Source organism: Lagenorhynchus albirostris, chromosome 3 (assembly GCF_949774975.1).
Source record: "Lagenorhynchus albirostris chromosome 3, mLagAlb1.1, whole genome shotgun sequence".
In the NCBI taxonomy this organism is placed as follows: domain Eukaryota; kingdom Metazoa; phylum Chordata; class Mammalia; order Artiodactyla; family Delphinidae; genus Lagenorhynchus; species Lagenorhynchus albirostris.
Window position 1 is genome coordinate 33784371 of NC_083097.1, and position 26577 is coordinate 33810947.

Sequence of the window (26577 nt, forward strand, 5' to 3'; positions counted from 1 at the left end):
TTTACTGAGCCCCATCTTAACTGCTCTGTATGGAACCTCCCTCCCAACAGCAACAGTCCAGGGTGATTGTAAGTCCCTTGAAACAGAGGGAATTTTCTTGGTATTCAGGTGGGGTACAGTGGGGACGCGAACTCTTGAGCTGGAACTCTTGAGTTGCCTAGCAACAAGCCAGGTAACGGGCTCATTTGATTGAGAGCTCCCCCTCTCAGCTAGGCAGGTCATTGCTAATCTCAGCTTCATATGGGACTTGTGAGTCCATCCTGTTAAGTAGCCACTCAGAGCTGCAGGTGCTGAGCAGCTGGTTTACTCAACATTCCCTGAAACAGCTGCACATAAATTATTAATCACTTTTCCTTTTGGTTAAGATATGTGGATTCATCAATATGTTTGGACCGACCCCACAGTTTATCATTTGTTCTATATTTTTTTCTATACCTACCAACATTTCTTACACCCTCATACTCACACACATACTGACCCACCACAGGCGTTTGGATTATTTGTAAAATGAGCATAATAGCTAGTGAAGGTGGTCATCTTAAATTTGAAGATAAAGGAAGATGTTACATACTTAGGGTTTTCAGGTGTATCTACGACTCTTTCTTTCTCCGAGGTAGGAGAGGAGGAGGAGACACAGAGGAGAGAAGAGAAATGAAAAGAAGGGAGGGAGGGAGGGAGGGAGGGGAAGATTGGAGCATCCTTAGTACAAGAGTGGCAGAATTGAGCCGCTGCATTAGTCCTGCTACCTACCAGTCCACTGAGACTTTTCTTCCTTGATGGACTAGTTAAAGTGTATTCAATACTTTAGCTAGGAATGGAATGACCTCTTCTCTTTCAGATCACTGAGCCAGAAAGCAACCGCAGTAGGAGGCAATTTCCGTTAATATCTGAGAAACCCGAGGTATATGCATGCTTTTCAATTACCTTGGTCTTTCAGGCAGTTCACACATTTGGGGACAAGGAAGCTGATGGCATGATAGGAGTCCCTGCTGTGACCACCATAGTGCCTACAATTTGTCTTTTTATTTATTCCTGTCAGGCAAAGCTCCAGCTTTATCCTCAAAACATCAATCATGTAAAAAAATTTGCTTTTTTCATCCAAGGGTTAACAAGACTAGATGGGAAAACTGTCGTTTCAGAAGGGGTGGGCTGAAGGTGAAAAGGTGGGCACAAGAAGGAACAATAAAATGTTCTTTTTGATTCACAGGCTGAGGACAATTTCCTGTGAAAGGACAAACATTAAGAACTACTCTGTTATCACTGTTATTTCCGTGCATCCCTATGAGAGGGGGCTGGTACTGAATCCCAGGGGAGGGGCCTCAAGTACATAACAGATCAATGATGCTCAAGACAGAGAAGCAATTGATTGAGAGAATAAAGCAGATGTGCTGCTGGATGAGGGTCTGTTATGCAATAATCAGCTGACCAAGTGGGCTGGGAACACAGACAGGTCAAAGGAATTTTCTGTAATAGTGAAGTGGAATTTTCTCATCAAGGGAAAGTTTTACCAGACACCCTCAGGAGAAACTGATTAACATGAAAGTCTCAGGATTGGTGTGTTATTAGATCATATGCATCCCCAGTGTGTACCATAACGGTAGTTCATAAAGGGCCCCCACTGGACTCTAAGTCCAGAAACTCTTCTCTGCACAGACACTGAGCACCGGGGTGTTGAGGGGGGAATTGCTGATGTCAGGTGTGATGTAAACCTGGACAAGCTCTCTAATGGGATGATTGTGGATTAAATACTTTGGTAGGATGATGAGGAGACTTCCTAAGTGTCTGGAGTCTCTTAAAAATGCAGTGATTGGCTGTTTCCCACGGACGTGGTGCACAGATTCATTAAATGTGAGAGAAAGCCACCTTTGAGGAGATCTGGTCTACAAGCCTCCTCTGGACTAGTGAGGGCAGGGACTTGACGATATGGTTCTGTGCCCGCTGTGACTCAGGACACTGGCTGTATATACTCAATAAAACGGCCATTTTACAGTTATTATCCATTGTGACATAGCTGGTTTACTGTAGAAATGGCTCTTCTGCCTCCCAGGGTGGTGCTCATCTCGTTTCACTAGAGTGCTGGCCCCTTTACTGTCCTGTGGACACGTGGCTGTTATGTTTGAGTTGTGTCTTGCCAGGCAGGGGCAGGTTCATGTGCAGTGTGGGAGTGTTCTCTTGAGACACCCACAGGGCAGGTATTCTGAAATACTAATCTTTTGTGCCATGGAAGTGTGGGCCTCTTAATTCTCTCCCTTTTTGCTTTTGAATACAGTTAGGAGATTTTGTCTCATGTCCCCTGTGGAAGATTGATGGAGGGTGAGGATGCTCGCTCTTGAGAATTGCAATAGAGAATGAGGCAGAGGATTTAAGGAAGAAACAGAAATTCCTGAGATCAAAATGATATTGACAAGCAAGGCTAAGTTCTGGAAAAGTTGATCTTGGGATGCTGGCTTATTAAGAGATTGTTTTTCCTGCTTCTAACAGCGGGGGTGGCTGCAGCTAACAGTTCCCTGGAACGCAGACTGGGAATTCTAATCTGTGATCAACAGTCTTTCCCATGTTGGTGTGAGAGAGAACAAGAATGTCTTAGTTCTGGCTGCTATAACAAAACACCATGGACTGGATGGTTTAAACAACATTTATTTCTCACAGTCCTGGAGACTGGGAAGTCCAAGATCAAGGTCCCAGTAAATTGGGTGTCTGGTGAGGGCCTTCTTCCTGGTTTTCAGACAGCTGCTTTCTTGCTGTATCTTCACATCGTGGAAACAGAGGGAGCTCTGGTCTCTTCCTCTTATAAGAGCACTAATCCTATCATGGGGGTGCTACCCTTATGACCTCTGACCTCATCTAAACCTAATTACCTCCCAAAGGTTCCATCTCCAAATACCATCACCTTGGGGATTAAGGCTTCAACATATGAATTTTGAGGGGACACATTTAGCCCATAGAAGGGACCATAAGTTACTGTAATTTATTGGTCAAACCTGTTGCTTCATCCAATGGGTTGGTGAGGAATCTTATCTCACGAGCTTGCCCTTTGGCAATCTTGGCAAATAACGTAAAGAGAGCAAAGTAAATTTATGGAACATGATATATTCTCCCTACATATTCTAGGAGACATTTTTCTCTCACATTATAATGACAGTGTTTTAAATGCCTAATACAAGTCCCAAGCAACTCAGGCTAGGATATACCATCTCTTCTGAGCAGGAACATTGGAACTTAGTCTTGGGCTGTGGATTGCAAAGACACAAATACAGGAAAAGAGCAACATTAATATTTAAACCTAAACCTGCTGGGAGCACTTTACCTATATTAACTCATTCAATCAGCTCAAGGACACTAGGAATAAGTACTATTATTAGCCTCACTTTACAAATGAGGAAATGGAGGCATAGAGAAGCTAAGTAAGTGATTTACTCAACTTCACACAGATAACAAATGGAGGAAACAGGATTCAAATCCAAGCCCTTTGGTTCAGTAGATCATACTCTTAACCACTATTCTGATATGTTGAAGACGGTAATAGAACTTCTTGTTGATATAGGACGTTAACAGGTTCTAAATTTTTTGCAATACTTGGTCCTATTCAAAAATAAGCCAACATTCAAGATAAGATTTGGTTACTGAAATAAAAACACAGTAGTTAATTTCCATAACTTTTCAGAAAGATTCAGCTATATAAATATGATGAATTTCTCAAACTGATATTTTAAAATGGATTGAAATAAATTTTTAAAGCTCTAATGCTCCATGAATCTACTGTGTGTGTGTGTGTGTGTGTGTGTGTGTGTGTGTGTGTTTGGATGGGTCTAGGGGTATACTCACCTAGGAATGGGACTGCCAAGATTTTGATCTTGAGGATATGGAGATTTAATAAACACTGGCTTGTTCTTTCTTGAATAACATTTAATTCTCTAAATATTTTGGAGATTTCAAGACATCTTCCTGTTATTGATTTCTAGTTCAATTCCACTGTGATTAGAGAACATATTTTGTATGATTTCAATCCTTTTAAATTTGTACAGATTTGTTTTATGGCCCAGAATATGGTCTATTTTGGTGACTGTTCCATGTGTACTTGCAAAGTAGTTGCTTTCTGTTGTTCAGTGGGGTGTTCCACACATGTCAGTAAGTTCAACATGGTAGTGTTGTTCAAGTCTTCTGTATCCTTATTGATCTTCAGACTGCTTGTTCTATCAGTTACTGAGAGTATTGAAATCTCTAACTTTGTGTAGATTTAGGTGAATAAACTTTTAGGATTATTATGTCCTCTTGATAAATTGACCCATTTGTTGCCAATCAAATGTCTCTTTGATATATTCTTTGTTTTGAAGTCTACTTTGTCTGGTATTAATATAGCTACTTCAGTCTTCATTTGATTTTAGAAGTAGTGTATATAAATATTGTACATATAGGTAGAGTGTATTAGTTAGGGTTCTTCAGAGAACCCTATAATTATATATATATAATTTATTATAAGGAATTGGCTCATGTGATTATGAAAGCTAAGAAGTCCTATGATCTACCATTCCAAGCTACAGATCCAGAAAACCCCTGGTGTAAATTCCAGTTCAACTCCGAAGGCCTGAGAACCAGGAGTGCCAATGGTTTAAGCCTCATTCCAAGGTCACGAGGAGACCAGTCTCAGCTCAAGCAATTAGGTAGAGAGAGAGAGAGAGAATTCAAACTTCCTTTGTTTTTTGTTCTATTTGGGTCCTCGATGGATTGACTGATCCTTACCTACATTGGGGATGGCAATCTGCTTTACTCAGTCCACCAATTCAAATGTCAATCTCTTCTGGAAACACCGTCACACACACACTCAGAAAAAATGTTTAACTAGATACCTGGGCATCCTACAGCCCAGTCAAGTTGACACAGAAAATTAATCATCTCAAGTCCACCCCTTATTAACTTGGCTTAACTTATTAACCCCCATACACATTTCTATAAACCATACTTAATCTCCAAATAAAGATAATAATAAGGTCAGAATTCCATCTCACATGATACAACTATCTTACATACAACTGAAAACATACTAACCCTTTCCCCAGAAGAAGGGGTTGAGAACTTGAGGGATGTTTACACTTCCCCTTGATATCCTGTAACTTAAATACTATGATGTAAAATGAACAATACTTAAATACTATGATATAAAGTAAATAATCTTATGTTGCATGATAAGGAAATAAGAGAGGAAAGAAAAAAATGATATTTGCTTAATATACACACACAAATTCATAACAAAATAAAGAGGAAATATTCAGGACAATTACAGTCCTCATTTATACAACTGGTCACGTGGTTGTAGCTGGTATTTTAACTCTCTTCTTCAGCTACAAAATCTGTATTCCCTTTGCCTTCGGCAAGCACCTCAGCTACTGGTGGTTCTTTACATGATGCAGTGACCCACACCTTCATTCCTGAAAGGTCTGGGCCATTAGTAGTCCTGCCTGGATTGGGATGTTGCTGTTTTCCATTGACCTTAATCACAGGGCGTGGTATCACTAAGAGAGGCCCTAAAGGATCTCCTGTATCCCAGACATGCTCTTCCTTCCCTCCACTATGGAGCAGTAGTCCAATTTCCCCTCGGTAGTCAGGATCAGTCACTCCAGTCAGCCCAGTTACTTCCTTCCTTGCCTGTTGATTCAGAGGCCTGAAGAGCCCAATGCGGCCAGGTGGCAGTCTTAACTTCCCATTCAATGGAATCATTTTTGTGTCTCCTGGTGGAAGCATTCACCCTCTGGAACTAAGACTTCCAGGCCAGCAGAGCATAAGATCATGGGAGCAGAAAGCAAAAGTTTTGCTAATGGATTACTAGGGATAATAACAGTGAGTGACGCCAGTGGGTGAGTGGTGCCACTCGCATTTCCATCCCTTGGTTCTTGGATTTCTGAACAGTGGATGGGAGAAAGAGCACTATACATTGGATGCTGATTCAGAGCACATACAATCTTCTGCAGATTCTTGCCCCAGCCCTGCAAGGTATTGCCACCTAGCTGGCACTGTAACTAAATCTTCAAAAGGCCAGTCCACTATGCTGTCAAACCAGCTGTCTCAGGATGGTGAGGAACATGGTACACCAGTGGATTCCATGAGCACGTGCCCATTGCAGCACTTGCTGTGAAGTGAGTTCCTAGATTGGAAGCAATGATGTGTGGATAAGGCATTCTGTAAGTCCACAGATGGTAGTCTTAGCAGAAGCATTGGATGCAGAGAAGGCAAATCCATATGCACGCTTAGTGTCAATTTCAGTGAGAACAAAACACTACCCCTTCCATACTAGATGTTTTGTTCAATGTAATCAATGTGCCATCAGGTAGCTAGCTGATCACCCTGGGGAATGGTGCTATATTGAGGACTCAGTGTTAGTCTCTGCTGCTGGCAGACTGGTCACTCAGTGGTGGCTGTGGCCAGGTCAGCCTTAGTGAGTGGAACTCCATGTTGCTGAGTCTAAGCGTGACGTCTAGCCCTGCCACGATGGCCACTTCGTTCATGAGCCCATGGGGTTATGATGGGAATGGCTGGGGAAAGAGGCTGACTGGTTCCACAGAACAAGTCATTCTCTCTACTTGATTATGAAAGCTCTCTGGGGCTGGGGTCACATTTTGGTGAATATTTACATGGGACACAAATATCTTCCTATTTTTTGAAAATTCAGAGAGGTCTATCCATGTTCCTCTTCCCTATATTTTCTTGGTACCAATTTTCCAATCATGTCTTTCCAAGTCTCTGACCATCCAGCCAAATCATGGGACACAGCCCAGGAATCTGTATATAATCGCACGTCTGACCACTGCTCCTTCCAAGCAAAGTGGACAGTGAGGTGCCCTGCTCAAAGTTCTGTCCACTGGGAGGATTTCCCTTCACTGCTGTTTTCAGAGAAGGGGCTGTAGTGTCACCGCTGTCTGCTCATGGGTGGTGGTTGCATATTGTGCAGACCCATCTGTAAACCAGGCATGAGTTCTCTCTTCCTTTGTCGGCTGATCATGGCGCTCATCGTGTACCATGGGGCCATAGGTGAACATGGGTGAGAGAAGGCAGTGTAGCAGGAGTAAGGATTATAGGCATTTGCATCACTTCTTCACATAACTTACTTATGCACTTTGGCCTGCTCAGGCCAATCACATATACATCACTTCTATTCGATGATGGAGTGCCGCTGTGCATGTCCAAATTTCTGGCATGGTGGGTCAGATAACATCCTGTTCATGATGGGCAGCTCAGCTCACATGGTAACTTGGTGGCCCACAATTAAGTGTTCAGTCTCTACTAAGGCCTAGTAGCAAGCCAAGAGTTGTTTCTTTAAAGAAGAGTATTTATTTGCAAAGGATGGCAGGGCTTGGCTCCAAAATACTAAGGCCTGTTGTAGCACTTTTTTTTTTTTTTTTTTTGCTGTGAAGTGAGAGGCCCACTAGACGTTGTGCTTTTCTTGGTTGTAGGAGTGGCAGGATGCAACAACTTATCCTTCACTGTAGATGGGATGTGTCCACATGGCCCCACACCATTGGACCCCTAGAAATTTCACTGAGATACTCTCAGTTTAGTCAGATTTATTTCCCAACCTCTAACATACAAATATCTTACCAGTAAGTCTAGAGTAGTTGCTATTTCTTGTTCACTAGGTCCAATCCGCATGTCATCGATGCAGTTGGTTGACATGATATTTCATAGAAGAGAAAGTTGATCTAGATTCCTATGAACTAAGTTATGCCATAAATCTCACTCAAGCATATCATGGTGTATGATCCTTTTAATATACTGTTGAACTTGATTTGCTAATATTTTGCTGAGGACTTTTGCATCTATATTCATCAGGGATATTGGTCTGTAACTTTCCTGTCTTGTAGCATCCTTGTCTGCTTTTGGTATCGGGGTAATGCAGGCCTCATAAAATGAGTTTGGAAGTGTTCTAGTTTTTGGAAGCTTTTGAGAAAGATTGGTATTGACTCTCCTTTAAATGTTTGGTAGCATTCACTGGAGAAGACATCTGGCCCTAGACTTTTGTTTGTTGGGAGGTTTCTGATTACTGATTCAATCTCCTTACTAGTAATTTACAACCCTGTCATTTCTTTTTATAATAGCTCCTGAGTCCAAAAGTCTATCACCTACTGTCTGACTTACCAGTTTATCTACTCTGGTAATTACATGCTAAAATACTAAGTTATTATTTTATTACCTTGTTCAAGAACTTCTTCTGGCTACCCAGGGTCTTCCAGATATAGTGTAACCTGATTTGTCATTCAATATTTGGCCCTTTGCTATTTAGCCATCTTCATCTCTTAGTAACACCTTTCTGCTATTGTCACGGGGCTCCATTCCATCCTCTATGGAAGTTACAGACTGGATAATAGCCCCACAGGCCTGTCTACCTCCATCCACGGGTCTGGCACATTCTTACCATCCCAGCCCTAAGCAGAGTCACTGAGGGTTGGATGTGGGATAATTAATGACTTTCTTATAATTCCACTGGACTCAAGGTAAAGATAAATTTCAACTCTCCCATCTTTCCCAGAAAAATTTTAAAAGTCCTGGTTAAACTGTCCTGCAGACTAATAAGCAATTCTCTAGGTTTCCCATTTTTAAGACTGAGCTTCTTTTTGACCAATGTTCAATTGAAGTATTAGGGCATTGGTCAATTTAATCCTCAAGATTTACCTCAGAATATTTGGAGGAAGTGGTAGGTAGGGTAGAAGGAAGGATTTCTTATCTTGTGTTTTTCAGTGGCTCCCAAATTGAAAAAGAAACTATGAGTCACATATATGTAGAAAATCGTGCTCTCCAAATTTATCTTGCTTTCAGGATAACCACATAATTCAATAAATAAAATCCAGGATGGTGTGTCCAGAAGGAATACAAATAAGTAAGATTTTTTTTTGAGTAAATAAAGTTTGACAGAGTAGAGTTAAGAAGTAAACGCCATTTCTCAGGTCATGACTTGGTGATTTTCATATGTACGCAAACACACGTACATTTTTGTAATGAACCCCACTGTCTTTCCCTCATGTTGCTCCTGACTCTACCCATGTTTTCTACTGTCCCAGTCTTAGGGACACCTGCAGTAAATTAGAAAGAAAGAGAAATTCCAAGAAATGATAATTCCCAGACTGCAGCTATAGAAGATTGCTTGTCAGAGTTGCTTTCTGTCAGGGGTGTAGATCAAATCTCCTGATTAGCTCACAGGATGCTACCATGTGTGACTGACATGCATTCTCTACTTTTATACTTAGGTAATCTGAAGGAGAGTGGCAGAGTTGGGGACTAAATCAAGTGATAATAAAACACTTTTAGAAAGTAATTTGCTGCAATCTTGGAGTCTCTTGAGGTCTCCAGAAGAAGTGCCTGGTCTTGATTTTAACTTTTAAAACTATGGCGGCAAGGGGACAATTCCAAGAAGCGATCCCCCTGGCTTCTTTCTTTGGAAGCCTATTTCTTTCTTCCCATCTGTGATTTTTTATTTTCCTCTTTTCTGGTAAAACTGCCTTCTTAGCAAGGTCAGCCAAGCTAAACGTCCCTGATTTACCAGCAGAACACTGGCTCTCATTGTTGGGTTAAAGGGCAGAGCGCTGAATTGCAAAATAATGTGATTCAGAGCGCTTCAAAGTAGCGCTGGCCCATTAAGCAGTCTGTGAACATCGTTGAATCTCTATCCTAAAGTAAACACAAGTTGAAAACCAATTACATGTGCAAATAATAGTGAGGCAAGCAGCAGGAGTAACAATGATAAACAAATCTGTAATTTGTTCACGAGTTCTTGAACATAATTTTTCTCTGGAACTCTTTTTCCCTAAGACCCTCAGTAAGTCTCTCTGCCCCAAGTAACATGGCTGTGTTTGAACCATAGAGATGAACCATGGAGGCCAGTGGAGGACTGACGGAAAGAGAGGCATCAAGGGGGGGGCGGGGGGGGCAACTCTTTGAGAGCGGAAGGTAGTGGTTGGGCGGCATTACGAGAAATAATTGCTGGGGAGAGCAAATAGGTCTAAATTTCCCCTGTCACACAGCCTGACTGTGGCTTATTCTGTATGATAAGACAGCAAGTAAGAAGGCTGCGATGGGGAATTGCAGTCAGTAAGAGGCCGCCAGAGCAGCTGAGCTGGGATCCTCTGACTAGAGGGGCCGCCTTGTCTACATCCTCTCAAGAAGCGCAGCAACGTTCGCCGAGCCAGGAACGTGGCCACGTGGGGTAAGGATAATCAGCTGGCTTTATGTGCAAGTCGCTGAGTTTATGTTAAAATTTGTGATTCTAATAATACATTTGTTACTGTAAGGAACGGCACCAAGAAACGGAGGAGAGCTTAAACAAGCTTTATTTGGGAACGCTCCCGGGCGAGGTTCACTGGTCCGAGAGAAAGGGGCCAGAGAAGTCACGCCCGGGCGAGGGTTTGGGCAGAATTTATAGGGGAAGAAGGGAAAGGGGTGTGGCGAATCCGGGAGGGCGCAGGGTATTCCTTATTTGGTGGTCTTTTCGGGTATCGTGGGAATATCTGGTGCCGGTTGCATCAGTCTCGGGACCACTAGTCCCGCCCCTCGAAAGGCGGGAAGGCTGGGCCGAGTGGAAAGTCTCCAGGTCAGTTCCTGGAACTGGGTGGTCTGGAAAGTCTCCAGGTCAGTTTCTGGAACTGGGTGGTCCGGAAAGTTTCGGTCTGATGCAAGCTGTGAGTCTGATTGCGTTCCCCTGCCTCGCCTTACAGTTACTATATACATTGTATAGTTAACATTTGCTTAAAAATGATTCTGTGCGGGGTTTCTAAGTGCTTTACATGTACATTAATACATTTAATCTTCACAATAGCACCTTGAGGTAGATAATTATGATCCCAATTTACAGATGTGGAAATTGAAGTACAGAGAGGTAAAATGATTTTACCAAGTCACACAGCTAGTAAGGGGTGAAGCTGGAATATGATAAAAAGAGACTCGGAAATTCTTGTCAGGGTGAATCCTTCCAAGATTAGGGTTTAGACAACGATTTAGCTGTGATGCGTGTTTCGGGGCCGTTCTACCTAATTTCCACAAAGCAATGATAAGGAAGGCTCTGCTGGTTGCTAGGATGGGTGGAGAGTAATAGTGGGGATGGATATATAAAGAAGTATCAGACAAGGTCTTGTGTCAGTGAATTTATACTTTTTGAGAACGTCCTATAGTCCTGCGTGGCTCAGCCCAAATTCTGTTCCGACTCTTTGCCCCATGTTCTGATATCGTCTTGTGCAATACTGTAGCTACTAGCTACATATGGCTACTTAAACTTAAAATTAAAAGCTTAATTCCTCCGATGGACTAGCCACATTCCAAGTGTTCAGTTGCCACACGTGGCTGGTGGCCACCATATTGGCCAGTGCAGATATAGAACATTTCCGTCATTGCAGAAAGTTCTATTGGAAATGTCATTTGACTTAACCCGCCAAAGAGGTCAACTAAACCTGCGTCTCTTGCCTTCTTTTTCTTGCTCTGTTTCATGTATGTTATGCTTGGGAATAGCTTCTGACTCCATTAAGAATTTAATCAAAGCCATTACCCAGAAAATACACCTATGCAATTCTGCACAGAAAGTTGCATACAACTTTGAGTGGAATCACAGACTTTCTGTGTAATAGTTATCCACTGGTGCGTAGCAAATTACCTTAAAGCTTAGTGCCTTAAGACAACATGGATTTATTATTTCATACAGTTTTGTGGTTCAGGAATTCAAGGGTGGTTTAGCTTAGTGATTCCGGCCCAGGACTCCCGTTAGACTGCACTGGGGTTGCTTGATTTAGCAAATAAAAATATAAAATGCTCAGTTAAAATTGAATTTTAGAAAAATGATAAATAATTCTTTAGTAGAAGTGTGCGCCATGCAATAATCAGGGCATACTTTTACTAAAAAAATTACTCATCGTTCACCTGAAATTCAAATTTAATTGGGCAGTCTGTCTTTTATCCCATAGTCCAGTCAGTGTGTCAACTGAGGCTTCAGTCATCTGAAGGCTTTACCCGGGGCTCATGGATCCATTTCCAAGATGGCTCATTAACGAGCCTAGTAAGTTAGCTCTGCTTGTTTGCAGGAGGCATCAATTCTTGGCCACATGGACCTCTTTTTGGGCCACTTGAGTGTCCTTATGTTGGCAGCTGGCTTTCCCCAGAGTGAGTGATTCAAGAGAGTGCAATACGATGACCTTGGCTTGGAAGTTACACTGTTACTTCTGAACTGTTGTATTGATTGCACAGGGCATTTCTGTTCACTGTGGGAGGGGGGTACGTAACCATCAGGAGGAATTTCTACACAGATGTCATAGAGAATAAGCTCCACGAGGGTAGAATTTTTCTCCTCAACGATTGTAGCCCCAGTGGCTATAACAGTGCTTTGTAGATTATAGGCAGTCAACAAATATTAGTTAAGTGAATGAATAAATGGGACTCTGGCCTAAAATCTCTGACCTAAAAGATTCCTTTGGTTCTTAAAATGTTTTGTAGAAAGAAAAGATGCTTTTCCAAAGAGCTTGGGGATGAAGGGGTTAGAATATAGGTAATAGGGATTTATAAAGAGGAACATCAGTTTAATAAGTTGCCGCTGTTTGAGTAAAGCATCTTAGAACTTGTTTGGAAAACTGGGGATCTTTGAAGAATGCACTAACCATTCTGTCTCTAGACTGCTGTTCTAATCTACAGATCCTCGACTTGAGCTGCAGCATTTCCAGCCTCCAGCCAACCCTGCTTACTTCAGACTGGCCTCCACAATCCCAACTGGCTAGAGCCAATTCCTTAATATCCTGTTACTGTTTGTCCTGAATTCAGTGGTTTCTGTATACTGACAGACTCCTGGTTTTGCTCAAGTCTGAAGTTAAGGGGAGATTCTGTCAGCAGCCAAGGACCTCTCTGTTCGATCCTGAACAGGTCTTTTCCTCCAATTGCATGGCTTGTCTCTATACTTATACTTGTGTATAAAGGTATATAGTTATGCCACCCCTTAGATTTTCTCTAATTATTTAACATGCAGTGTTAAATACATTGCACCCTTAAAGCTGTCTGTCCATTTATCTTTATTTCAAAAATCTGAACAAAGGGCCAGCATATACTTGAGTTCAGTGTTTGAAATTTAAATGTCAATAAGATAAAAATAATAGCAAAAAAATAATGTTGCTCATGAATGATCCTGATAGCGGTGGTGTTAAATGAGTCCCAGGCTCTGTGTTAGAAACTTCTTTGTCTGTACATGATTGCCTGTATGTAACCTTTCAGGTGTGCATTGTGAAATAAGAGTGAAGAGTTATTGTTCAGATGCTACGAAGGTTAACACATGCGCACCCGCATACACACAGTTCAAAGGGATCAATGTTCTAGGATAAAAATGGAAAGGGAACTATGAGATTTAATAGAATGTCAGAAAGGGGCTTTTGTAGAAAAGTACCTGGCACAGTCTCGACACGTAAATTACAGCTTAAGAACAGACAGGTTAAAGTTTGTCGTAAGACTGTTCTTTAGAGAGAAAAGAGTGTGAGTAATAAGCCAAAGCTGGCAAAGATATGAGACAAAACGGCTCCATGTGGGAAATGGCAGTGGTTCTCCTCTTAATGGTGGCAGAATTGTTTCATGTTCTGTCATTTTTTGATATCTGCTGGGATGTAAGCTTCCCAAGATAGAGGGCTGTCCTATGCAAAGCCGTGGGGCTGTCACCGCTCAAATCACAAGTTATTCCTCAAGTGAATTGGTGGGCGTGGTTTTTGCTAACAGAAGCCACCAGGGAGAGCCTGGAGGGTAAGGAAGATACCACCACTTCAACATCCCCACACTAGGTGCCGTCTCGTTCCTCAAGATGTTGCAAGTTTGTGAGTTATGAGGATGAAGACAAGAGTCAGTTGTAGAAAAGGTCTAGCGGTTTATTCCCTGATGGTTTACGGATGGATGCTCATCTCTTTGCACCTTCTCGAGAGGGTCTGCAAGGCAGCTTCGGCTGCTCTCTCGACACTCATGCAGGGGTCTTTTCGAAGTGCTTGGAGACCTGAAATGGAGAGAATAGCAATGTCCAGTGAATGAAGAAAGCCAAGGCCCAAGCTGTGCAGCACAGGAAGGCTCCCACTTAGGGTCAGTGCTGGGTGGGGCTCAGGCCCCCATGCTCACGTTTTACCCTAAGAGGTAGGATTTGGATCCACAAATTGAGCATTTATTTTAACACTGAGATAAGGGAAGAGAAGATCCTGACCTTGTGAGCAGTAGGTTTATAAACAATTGGAAAATCGAAGTCTGTTGGGAATGATGCCTGCAGTGGGATGGAGCTGGGGGTCACCTTACACTCTGGAGAAATTCCAGTATCTAGGGAGCGTCAGAGATGATTGATAATGGGGTGCACTGCGATTTTCCACTACGATTTTACGGCTGACATGGGACTTGGAGCAGCATTAGTTTCTCTTTCTCTAAGAATGTAACAGTGCCCTGGGCAGAAGCTAGGGCTGGTACTCGCGTGTGGTCAGCTGTTCTCTGTCTATTAACTCCACATATTGGTAGGTCAAATTGAGAACAATGGCAGCTAAAATCAACAGGAGAGAAAGTTACTGATTTCACTGTAGAGGAACAGGCCACAGAAAGCAGGTCGGGGCACACTGCACCTGGTAAGAAGTTAAGTGATCTAGCTAGTGAATGCACAAGCTATAGACTCCCTTTGCACCCCCAGGATGATGTGAGGGTGATGTCTATGGGGTCTTGAGTGCCACGTCTGGAAGTGGTCCCTCACCCACCATGTATTTGGGAAAACTCACACCGTGTCCTCCAGGGGGCGCCAGTTGTCAGGGTTTCAAACGTGAATAAACTATGGTCCCTGTCTTCCAAAAAGTTACAGTGTAGTTAGGGGGATCCTCTACATGATCCAGTAAGAGTCCTTAGGTTTTAACTCAATCTTAAATGTGGCCAACCAAGTGGGCCTATTTGCTGGGGGCTGGATTAGTTGGAATGGGTTTCATGATAAGACTTAGAATTTCCTAATAGAAGGATCCTCAGAGATTCACTTACTTTCCTCTTTTATTTTATAGATCAGACAGAGAGGCAGCACAGAGAAATTAAGTGACTTGTCCAGAATTACACAGCAGAGCCAAGGTCCGCTGGTCCCCACGCCCACACACTTTCCACTAGTATCACATTGCTGCTAAAGCTGTCAGCTCGAACTGAGCTTAGAAGGTTGACTATGGTTTATATTAAGGGATGATGCAAAGGAAAACACTTAGGCAGGGGCAGCAGGCTTGGATCAAAGACTTGGGGAAAAGAAGGAGCAATGACTTGGAACCAGAAGAAGCATGAAGGACCCAGTAGGTCCTTCATGTAGAATGGTCTGATGGAAAGAAAGTGAGTGTTGGCAATTCAGAAGCTGTTACTGTAAGTCTGCAAAGAGAACAGGTTCTTTTGAGGGAAGATGTTGTAAGATGTAAAATGAATTCTTTCTGGCTTTCCTGTTTTCTTTTTTTTTTTTTTTTTTTTTTTTGGTCTTCCCAGTCATATCGGCATTCACGCTGGGGTAGCTTCCAGGCAAAGCAAAACTGGATGGCAGAGAGCAGACCTGTGAGTGGAGAGCGTGGACGTGCCCTCACCTGTGAGTTTGGTGGCCACGCTCCTGATCAGCTCCCAGCTGCTGCTGAAGAAGGTGAATGAGTGTGTGTGGAGGATCCACAGGATTTCTTGGTTTTTCTTTGCCTGGAAGAGATGTGTGTTACAAAGAGGGCAACTGAAAGGGGGAGGGGGGAGGGGAGGGAAGGACTGGAAGTTTGGGGTAGCTGATGCAAACTCTTATATAGGATGGATAAACAACGAGGTCCTACTGTATAGCACAGGGAACTGTATTCAATATCCTGTGATAAACCATAATAGAAAAGAATATGAAGAGAATATATATATGTAAAATTGAGTCACTTTGCTGTACAGCAGAAATTAACACAATAATGTAAAGTGTAGGTGTATACTTCAATAAAATTAAAAAAGAAAAGAGGGCAACTGAGAAGCGACACTTTACGAAATTCAGCATCCTATAGGCCCTTTAGATGTGTGCTCACATCTAAAGGAGTGAGCACGCATACAGCCATTAATTGTTCTGTTGGAAGGTGTGTTATGGCTAGTTCATTCTAAATTTAATCAGGGTGGCACTGGGGCTTATAGGGCTAATCAACAGATGAGTTTCAGGAATCGAGAACAGATCCCAGTTGGGACTTGGGGACAGAGCAGAAGGTGATGTGACAGGATACCCAGAATCACTGCTGTCCTTCCCAGATGGTTCTGGCTCTGGCTGGGATTCCTTGCTATGCTCTTTGCCTTCTGGGATTTGCCTGGACTCTTGGCCTGCATGTTTTTGGAAGCAGCACCTACTGCACACTCACCAGCTTCACACAGAATTGCCTGTAGAAATCCCTGGCCCTTGGTAGATCCTGACCATCAAGGAGATGATCTAATACCCCATAGAGTTCCTGGAGGCCCAGAAAAGGAATGCAGATGATCAGGACATCACGGCAAGCCTGAAAAACAGTTTCCTGCAACACAGTCCATAATGTTGGCTCCCCTTCCAGATGGGAAGACACACTGACTGGTTGTGTGTTGGGAAAGGAGCAGTAAAAGTCAGTGATGTGAGGGCTTTACAGACAGTGCTGCCACCTTCCCAGTTTCAAAGATGGAAGCGCAAACTCGGGAAGTGATGGCAAAAGAGCACCCAGGATGGGAAAATTGGTTTTCAGGTTCATTTGCGAGTGGTGCCTTCAGACCTGGCTTCCGGTCCAGCTAGACCGGGCTTCCTGGCACCCTCTTGGCCATGGGGAGAGGAGGAGGTGCAGGTGTCTGTACAAGGGCCGCTTACAGTTCTAATCCTGGGATTGGGATCCCAGAGGTGGAGAAGGAATGAAATCATGCTCTTTTTTATTTCTTCAGCAAAAAAAAATCTTCCACCTTCTTCCTGTTAGGGATGCCAGATTCTCAAATAAGAGGACGGCAGTCAGCCTCACATCATTCCTGCTCCTGTGCTGACAGATACGTGTTGTGGGTGAGTCCTCCACACAGGCCATTCCCAGCTGGTACCCCTACCTTACCCGCCCTTTCCCACTTCCGTAGAGGCAGGCTGGAGCCCTGGCGCACCTTTGGCATAGCCCCTGGGTGTCCCAAGAATGCCTTTCATTTCCCAGCAGCTCTCTACCCACACGACATGAATTTAGAGCTGGAGACTTGGTTTCTGACTCTGACGAGCTAGTGGGGAAATGTGACCACAGGAGTAATAAACAGGGAGTGCTGGCAGCACAAGGCCGGGGAGGGCGCTTGTTTGTTCTGTGCTTTGTACAAATTAGCCTGATTGCGTCATTAGCCTGGAGTTATGGGGCCTCTGATCTAAATTGCCCAAGGCCTAGGACTCTTCTCCAAGATCCCAAATACTTTCCAAAGGGGTTACAGGAAGCTCAGAAATGTGGGCCTTGTGTCTGAGAGAGAGAGAGCAGATAAACAAACAAGTGCTTAGCCCTACTCTTGTATGTGAAGTTATGGAACTGCCTTGCTTGTTGTCCAGGAGGGTGGGCAGTGCTTTTTAGTAAAAGATGAAGGATGTATGTGATGTGAAGAGGAACCAGAGTATGGCAATGCTTTTTAGAGCCAAAGGGTAAGGTGGTGGAGAAAGATGGCCTTCTATTATCTCAGACACTTCGTTGATATGGTTCAGAGTTCTGGTGAATTTTCTGGAAGTATTCTTTTTTTTGGGGGGTATCTAGAAAACTAGTTTCAAATACTCGTAGAAAGGCAGAGGGATGAGAGGAAAAGCCATTCTGAGTAGCAGAATATTATTTATTTATTTAAAAAATTAAAAAAAAATTTTTTGGCTGCGCCTCGCGGCATGTAGGATCTTAGTTCTCTGACCAGGGATCGAACCCATGCCCACTGCAGTGGAAGCGCAGAGCCCTAACCACTGGACCACCAGGGAATTCCCCAGAATATTATTCAGATTAGCAACAAACAAGGGCCAATAAAAAAGCACTCCTATGAATATGAGGGGGAGAAGATAGAGGAGTTTGTTTCAATGGCAAAATAAAATGTGTGAGAAGTGGGCACATACACAAAAATGCCATGAAAAAGGAAGTTAACAAAGATCTTCCATAAAAGAATAAAGATGGCTTGTTAGGAAAAGGCTAGAAAAGTTAATTGAATAACATGAGATGTGACCTCATAGAAGGGAAGTGTAAGTAGAACTGTTCTTTAAATGTACTAGGAGTAAGGTCAAGGTATATATTTTAAAGGTCTCTTTTTAGAAAAAGAAAGCAAACCAGTAACAAAGTATCTAAAAGGTAGAGAGGTATTTACTTAAAAAGAGTCCTCTGAATTTTCTAAAATCAAAGACCTAATGATAGGTCAAGGGAGAATCAACCAGTCGGGATGATGAAAAAACAGAAAAGAGAAGGGGTAAAGTGTTTTGGGTGCTGGGAGAGAGATTAAAGTTTTACTCAGGGGCCAGCGTGGGAAATAGCAGTAAGCAGGTCCTAGAGCACGGGGCAGCAGCCAGTACTTTCTGTTCTACCACTTGTTCAAAGTGTAGCCATATTTTTAGATTTTCAACAAAGTACTTAAATATTGAAGAGAAGAAAGGGAAAACTTAGAGATTACAGAATTGTATGCTGAATCTACAGGAAAATATAGGGGCAAAGTATCATAGTTGAATATATTTGCAGAAAGAGAGCGTTACAGGACTGTAAATAGCATGTCATGACTAAGACTCAATTTTTGTCAAACTTTACGTTTATGCAAATGTGATGAAATCGATACCTATTAGGAATGCGAAAGGTCTAACCTAACAACCAGATAGACTTTAGTTGTTCTTTTTTTTCTTATGCATTACGACTGAGAAATATTCTCTTGACCACAAAACTTGTAGATTGACTTGTGATTATTGGAGGCTCAGATCCAAGAGAGTTACTATCATTGGATCAGCAACAGTCCAGGGAAACCTAACAGATGGGGCTCTGTAGGGCTGACTTTAACCCTTTGTTGTTAAAGATTGTCATCAATTATTTGTGTAATGAAAAAAAGAACATCTTCATTATTTTACAGAAGATACTAAATTGAGTGAGAGCCCAGTAAGTATTTTTGGGGACAAGATGAGAATTAAAAGTAAATATTGGTACACTGGAGAAAATAGTTGGAAACCAGCAGAACACTGCTCTCAAAGGCCAGGTTTAGGCTAGTACAGAAACGAGAGAAACTGAAAAATACAGTGCTGGAGGACGTTTGACTGAGGGCGAGTGTTGCAGACTGCAGTCTGGAGGTTGGTGTAGTTAATAAATTGCTAAAGAGTCAGGAAGAAATGGCAAGATTAAAAAAATCTGGAGTGAATAAATAGGAAAAGATTGGATTTGAGAGGCAATTTTTCTTTAGATTCTATTTAATACTTCTCAGGTCTCATTTAGGGATACAACACAGTCACTGGCTTGTAAAATATTTAAGGAGCTGAAAAATTAGGTTTATGGTAAATAATGAAGGAAATAAGGACTTTTCAGTCTGGAGACTATCAGGTGAATAGGTAATTTAATAGAGCCTTAATGTTTAAGAAGGATGCATTGGAGGAGGCAGCCAGAAATTTCCATCTCCTCTAACCACATAACAGGAGCAGGCAGGTTTAGATCATAAAAAATAGGTTTAAGTTAGATATGAAATAGATTTTTTACATTGATGTCAGTGAATAAACCAAAACGAAATAATAAAATCTGGTTTCCCAGAAGGTATAAAGAAAAATGACCTTCCTTTGCCTAGGATTGTTGTTGACTGATCTTTTTTTGCGGTACGTGGGCCTCTCACTGTTGTGGCCTCTCCCGTTGGAGAGCACAGGCTCCGGACACGCAGGCTCAGCGGCCATGGCTCACAGACCCAGCCGCTCCACGGTATGTGGGATCTTCCCGGACCGGGGCACGAACCCGTGTCCCCTGCATCGGCAGGCGGACTCTCAACCACTGCGCCACCAGGGAAGCCCAACTGATCTTTTTTTAAATGAGGGCTATAAACCATGTCAGGGGTTGACAAATTTTTTCCGTAAAAGGCCAAACAGTGAATAATTTAGACTTTGCGGGCCACACGGTTTCTGTAACAACTAATCAGCTCTGCGGGATGAAGTGTGAAAGCTGCCATAGATAATATGTAACCAATGAGCATGGCTGTGTTCCAATAACACTTCATTTACAAAAAGATGCTCCAGGTCGAATCTGGCCGATGAGCCATGGGGCAGTATACTGACTCCTGGATGAAATCAACTGCGCGAGCATTTTGAGTCTTTGAAATCTTGCACGTGGAAAAGGTAGTGTTGGAGGCAATAACATCTAGCCCTGTAGGGAGTACTGTCATAAGCTGTGTACCCCCAACAGCAGACTTTCTTTTTCCTTTTTTTGAATTTTTGAACTTTATTTATTTTTTATACAGCAGCTTATTAGTTCTCTATTTTATACATATTAGTGTATATATGTCCATCCCAATCTCCCAGTTCATCCGCCCGACCCCGTTTCCCGCCTTGGTGTCCATACGTTTGTTCTCTACATCTATGTCTCTATTTGTACCCTGCAAACCGGTTCATCCCAGCAGCAGACTTTGAGATGGGGATTTAGGTGTAAGTCACTTATCTGGGAGGTGGGCCCAGGAAGCATGATAGGCAAGAGAGGAGAGCTACGAAAGGGAACATTAGTGAGTGTGGTACCCCTATGGGCAAGTGGAGCACCATCCTTCTGAGGGGTTGAGGAAGCCAGGGAGTTTATCTACAAACTCTCTTTTCTTGTTGTTTGAGGGTCCTTTCCCAACACATCCGGCCCACCTTGCTCAAACCAATCATGATTCCTGGGCCAGAGAATACCCTCAGGCAGACACACAGGAAGCCAACAGGCTGCATAGGAATTGAACAGGTGACTTCTGGGGCAGGTGATCTCTGGGGCAGGTGACCTCTGGGGCAGGTGATCTGTGGGACAGGTGATCTGTGGGACAGGTGATCCCTGGGACAGGTGACCTCTGGGGCAGGTGATTTCTAGGGCAGGCCAAGGCATGCAAATGGACACCAAGCTGGTCTGCTACAAGCACTACCTGAACCTCTTTCTGCTATAAGCACTACCTGCACTCACTTCTGGGGAGGGAAGATTCCTGAACAGGCTCACTTACGTCTTCAAAGAAGGTTCTTGTTTGCAGCACTATTTCTTTGAAGTAGAAGCTTACATCTCGGTCTGTGAGCAGCTCCAGGATCTTTTTTAGAGCCTTCAAGCTTTCACAGACGACCTCGGTGCGGGCCAGGTGATAGAGGCCTCTGACGATAGATTCTAACTTTATCTGCTTGTGCTTCTTTACTATTTTGAAATAAGGTCTCTTAATCTCGAAAATTGTTCTATGTGTATCTGGAATAGGGTAGGAGACCCCAGATGAGGGGATTGACATTCTTTGAGGGTCACATGTCCTTCAACCCAAGAGCCACCACTTCAGCGACTTATTTGGATTTTCACTTAATTTCTATGCAACCACAGGGTGTGGGTTTTAAAACTCTACTTAGATGGACTATTTTGCAAGCCCCCCAAACTCCTTTTACCTTGTGAGGGGCTCCAGAAGCGCTGTTACCGAGCCCCCGGATGGCCATTTGCCTCAGAATGGCGTTGGAGCCCCAGGCACCCTGATCCATCAAGATCAGCACGTCCCGTAGATTCCCGTGCTTCCGAAGGATTGGCTCCTTCCTGAGCCGAAAGCGACACACTCCTCCCCTTTAGTTCAGGGGAGGGCCGCCCTTCAGGAGAGTTCCAAAGGCATTATAGCTATGATTAAAGAGTAGGGCCCCAGCTGCTTGTGGGGCAGAGGAGGGAGCCCTCGGGTGAATTCAAATGTCTGGCGGGAACTAAGCTCTGGAAGTGAGCACCCCACAGGTCAAGGTTATGTGGTGATGAGAACCAAAATACCTAGTGAAGAAGGTATTTCTAATCTAAATGGAAACATGGAGCAGGGAAAACAGGAGTTACTGACAATTTCCTTCTCTGCATTGGCTGGGTCAGCCTTTATCCCAGAGTTTGAAAGGACCATAATATATTTGTTGGTTGCATTTTGTTTTGTCCCTTCCAGGTTGATTCTCTACCCTTCTCTGTCTTGGGAGTTGATGTCTGCAGACCACAGGGCAGGAAGAGGATGAGGCTGGGTTCTTTTTCCTCTCTCTTTCTCCCTCTCTCTGCTCAGGTACTGTGTCTCTGGCAATAGCTGGATCTCTCCATTGCCAAAGATCCCAGAGACGGTCCCTCTTCTGTGGCTCAAATTCCCACTGAACTCCTGAGAGAAATACGCCACTGGGTCCGAACGAGCCTGCTGGGATGGCTGTGCTCCCTTGCCTCAGAGAAGGAAGCTGCGCCCGTTATCCGGTAGTTCTCCGAGGAGGAGGTCAGGGATGGGAAGAGTTGTTCCGTGATGTCCGGAATGAGTCTGTGTTGCCACGCTGCCATGCTCCTAGAAAACCAAGGCTCCCACTGTAGCAGAGGCTTTTTTCTTTCTAAACAGTGGAAGACACTTTAGTTCTGTTTCTCTGTCAGGAAACTAAATGATCCAAAAAGGAATGTTAAAAAGGAAAGAGCACCAAGGCTTAACTTTATAATAGCCTATCCAAGTGCCCGACTGAAGTGTAGTTTGCCTAAAAGTGTTCATTGTATCACTAATTTCTGCGGGGTTGGTGAGTTTGGGGCTGATCCTACTGTCTCTTCCCAACCCCTTTGCTCTTTCCTCCCTGTTTTTTTCTCCTGGACTCTAAGTCCTTACTGAATCAATTGCTGTCAGTGAAGTTGCCTGCGTTGCATTTTTACTTTGTCTTCAGTGTTTTCCTTCGTATCCAGTTCTGGAGTATCTGCACATTACCTGGCCAGTGCACAGACTCCTGTGTGGTGCCTACTGGGACTGCTGAGGAGGGTCCACATGTTGTCCCCGTCGTCAGATTCTCTGGCCAGCCCTTCTTTCGTGGCCTGGGCCTGCACACACTTCAGAGTTGTAGTCGAGAGCCTGAAGGAGACAGTTGGCACCACAAAAGTCAGTCAGTACCATGCAAGGAAGTGTGAATCCCCAAGTCCTTAATAAATATCATCAAGCTGTCTGTATTCTGTATTTTCACTTATTATGTCTTGGGGCTCTGTATTGATATGTGTGGATCTGGTCACTCGTAAACACTGTATTCTACAGAATAAATATAGCACATTGTGTTTCTTTTTTAAAAAAATGTTCCCTACAATGTTCGCTCACTCCTGGATGAATGGAGGTTGTTTCACTGATTCTAAAACAAAACAGCACCTTGGAAATCAGGATGCATCTCGCAATGGACAGTGCGTTGCAATTGTTGGCCAGACAGTAGTTGTGATGCAGTTGCTGTTGCCTGTGTATACAATGCGTGTACATGCATGGATTTAGGTATGGCTCTGAGCTGTGGGCATTTTAGTAAAGTTACATGTACTATTGGAACTACATGTGCTGAGCCTAACTGCTATTTAAAATGTCTTTAAAAAGGTTGATTTGGGGGCTTCCCTGGTGGCTCAGTGGTTGAGAGTCTGCCTGCCGACGCAGGGGACACGGGTTCGTGCCCTGGTCCGGGAAGATCCCACATGCCGTGGAGCGGCTGGGCCCGTGAGCCATGGCCGCTGAGCCTGCACGTCCGGAGCCTGTGCTCCGCTATGGGAGAGGCCACAACAGTGAGAGGCCCGTGTACCGCAAAAAAAAAAAAAAAAAAAAGGTTGATTTGACATCGGAACAAAAAGTTAATGCAAAAAAACAGGAAAGCAGAGCAGTGTGATAAAGGATAACTATACCTACTAATCCTCAAAGAGCTTTTTGGATCAATATAAAATGCAAATTTAATAGTATAAGAAAGCACTGATTCATGACTTAATTGGGACTCTTTTTTTTTTTCCTTTCTCAATGTTACACGAAATAATGTTGCTTCCTTCAACTGGAGAAGTCTTAGCTTTGAGGAAATGTGGTATTTATTTTTATTTTATATTCTTTCCTTGGTGGCCTTGAAAATCACAGAATTCCAACTTTCCTTGAAAGGTCTCATTGAAAGAAAACAAAGGAAGCGGATTGGGCCCTCTAGGGAAGAGGACATAACTGCTTATTCGTTGTATGACCGTTCTGGGCAACTATGCCGGGTACCCAGGGAAGAAGAGCTACGAGGCTCAAGGATGGAGGGGCCTTGTTTCTTCACGGGTAGTTGAGGCCATGCCAGCCCCTTCTGGAGTCGGGTCAGGACTGCTCTGGAAGTCCCTCTCTGCCTGGCTGTTTACCTGCAGGGGTCTGCGATCTGCTGCCGCTCCCCTTGCTGCATCACCCGCCGGCGGCGGGTTAGGGTCGACGTGGGCATCTTCTGGCCCAGTGTGCAGCTGACCAGCTTCAGGAAAAGGGCGAACAGCTTTGGGTACAGGCCTGCGACAGGGGTGCCTGTCGACACCACTTCACAAATTGCACAGGCCACCTGAGGGGAGAAAGGACCCTGTGGTCAGGCAGGGCTGATCTTCCAGTTTGTTTTCTCTACAAAGGATTGCTTTCCAGGTTGACCACACTTGCGGTAAAAGCACATAGAAAAGGGAGGATTTATTTGTCTGGAAACTTCTTAACTCCTGCTGTGTTTCTCTCTCAGGGCTACCGTGTGGGGCGACTCCAAACTCCAGGGGGCACCAGTATTGGGGTCTTTCAATAACAAGTGGATATCTTGAAGACTAATTTGGAAATACAGAGACACAGATTTTCTTTGGGCTGATGAGAAATTTCCTTCTGAACATGATCAGCTGCAGACAAAATCACTGCCATATTTGTCCAATATAAACTGGAATTGATTTAAACCCGGGGTATGAGAGGGGAAGAAGTGCGATTAATGCTACATCACCCAGTGCCAGGTGGGATGGAGTGGGGCGGCATCCCGGGCAGGTGGCAGTTTGTCCAACTCACGGAGATCGCCTCTGTCCCCGGGAGGTCATCTTCTAACTCATTCTCCAGTTTGTCTCTTAAGGCTCGCAAGAGTTTGCCACTGGAGGCTGGGATCTCAGCCAGAGCCTTCCACGGTGTCTTTGTCTCACTAGGGAAGCACGGCAGGAAGCCGATAAGGCTCTACTCCTTGGGATGTGAGCTTTTTCATCTGATCCACTCTAAAACCACATTATGACTAATCACAGTTGCAAGGACGGATGGACATGCCAGCATGCCTGGGATAATAAGGATGTTTTATTTAACAATCTAGCATTCTGGCCTTGGGTTGCTGAGGTTTGCTAATGTCCATCAAGACAGAAACCTCTCATATAGATTCATGTTAGGCAACCAGAAAGGGAAGAAGTATTCACTTTCTAATACTCACTTATTCCTATTAAATAAACACACACACACACACACACACACACACACACACTCCTAAAACTCTCATCATCCAGTGAGGACATATATTTGAAAAATACTTGGAAAACCATTACCTGTGATTCAAACACCATTTTTGAAATTATTCAGGTGAGGTGTTTTCAACTTTTGTTTGCTATCTTTCTCTCAAACCACAGATTCTTCCCCAATACCTTACAGAGTGGCCTTCCCTAGGAAAAGGGACCAACTCAGTTAGAATCTACCTGTCAAAGGGCAGAGGCTTCTGTAAAAGGTTGGCAACAACTGCATCCGTGTGAAAGCTGGCTATTTGGGAGATGGCTTCCAACATAAACTGAAAACTTTCCTCCTTTTGTCTGAGGACCGGCATGTGATGGTAAATTATGCCCAAGATCTCCGACAGCTAAAAAGAAAAAGCCAAATCAAACACTGAGTTGCCAGTTTTCCTCTACATGGATGGCTTAGGTCACGTACGGTCAGCATATTGTAGGCGGTGGTTGATGAATTAGAAATAATGTTAAAAAAGCAATTGATTCTACACATGGCCTATCTCTTGCTCAGGACGATTATCGATAAATTGGGCATTTATTCTTAAATCAATTTAGCAAACATTTAGTGAAAGGCTGCATTATGCCAGGTGCTGTGTTGGGCACTGTGGGGCATTTACCAGGGATGAATAAGATGTAGCCCTTTCTCAAAAGGAATGGGTGGTCTCATAAAGGACATCAGCCATATACCCAAGGGCTATGCAGAAGGCTCTGTATGGCAAATGGTGTACAAGAGGTACAGGACTGATAGGGGAATCCAGAAGTAACTGAGGTTACTGTGGAGGGACATCTGGTCTGGGTCTCAAAGGATATATAGCAATTCCAAAAGGCAAGGAGGAGATGGTGGGGAAGGTCATCCTCATCAGAAGGAAGAGCACAGGTAAAGATGTAAAATCAGACACCATGAGAATAGAGCACAGAGGGTTTAGAGAGCAGTGAAACTAAGCTTTATGATACTACAGTGGTGAACACGTGTCATTAGACATTTGTCAACACCAAGACTAAACCCTAACGTAAACTGAGACTTTTGGGTGATTATATGATGTGTCAATGTGCGTTCATCGATTGTAGCAAATGTACCACTGTGATGTGGGATGTGGGTAGTGTGGAGGCAGGAGGTATACGGGAACTCTGTACCTTCAGCTCCATTTTGCTGTGAATGTGATGGCTGTAAAAACATAAACTCTATATAGAAAAATGTCATGAG

The 26577-nt window shown here is 43.6% G+C and overlaps 1 protein-coding gene across 1 annotated transcript in view; it reads right to left on the reverse strand.

Annotated features, from left to right (window-relative positions):
• Positions 1-13877: 13877 nt before the first annotated feature.
• The window catches only part of MROH2B (maestro heat like repeat family member 2B), a 67473-nt gene continuing 54773 nt past the window's right edge, over positions 13878-26577 (reverse strand). The window contains 13 exon segments of the mRNA XM_060146295.1: positions 13878-13984; positions 14444-14509; positions 15561-15663; positions 16341-16475; positions 16811-16888; positions 16890-16973; positions 21118-21291; positions 21527-21683; positions 22318-22431; positions 22834-22974; positions 24246-24433; positions 24907-25033; positions 25569-25726. Coding sequence (XP_060002278.1) covers positions 13878-13984; positions 14444-14509; positions 15561-15663; positions 16341-16475; positions 16811-16888; positions 16890-16973; positions 21118-21291; positions 21527-21683; positions 22318-22431; positions 22834-22974; positions 24246-24433; positions 24907-25033; positions 25569-25726 — 1632 coding nt within the window.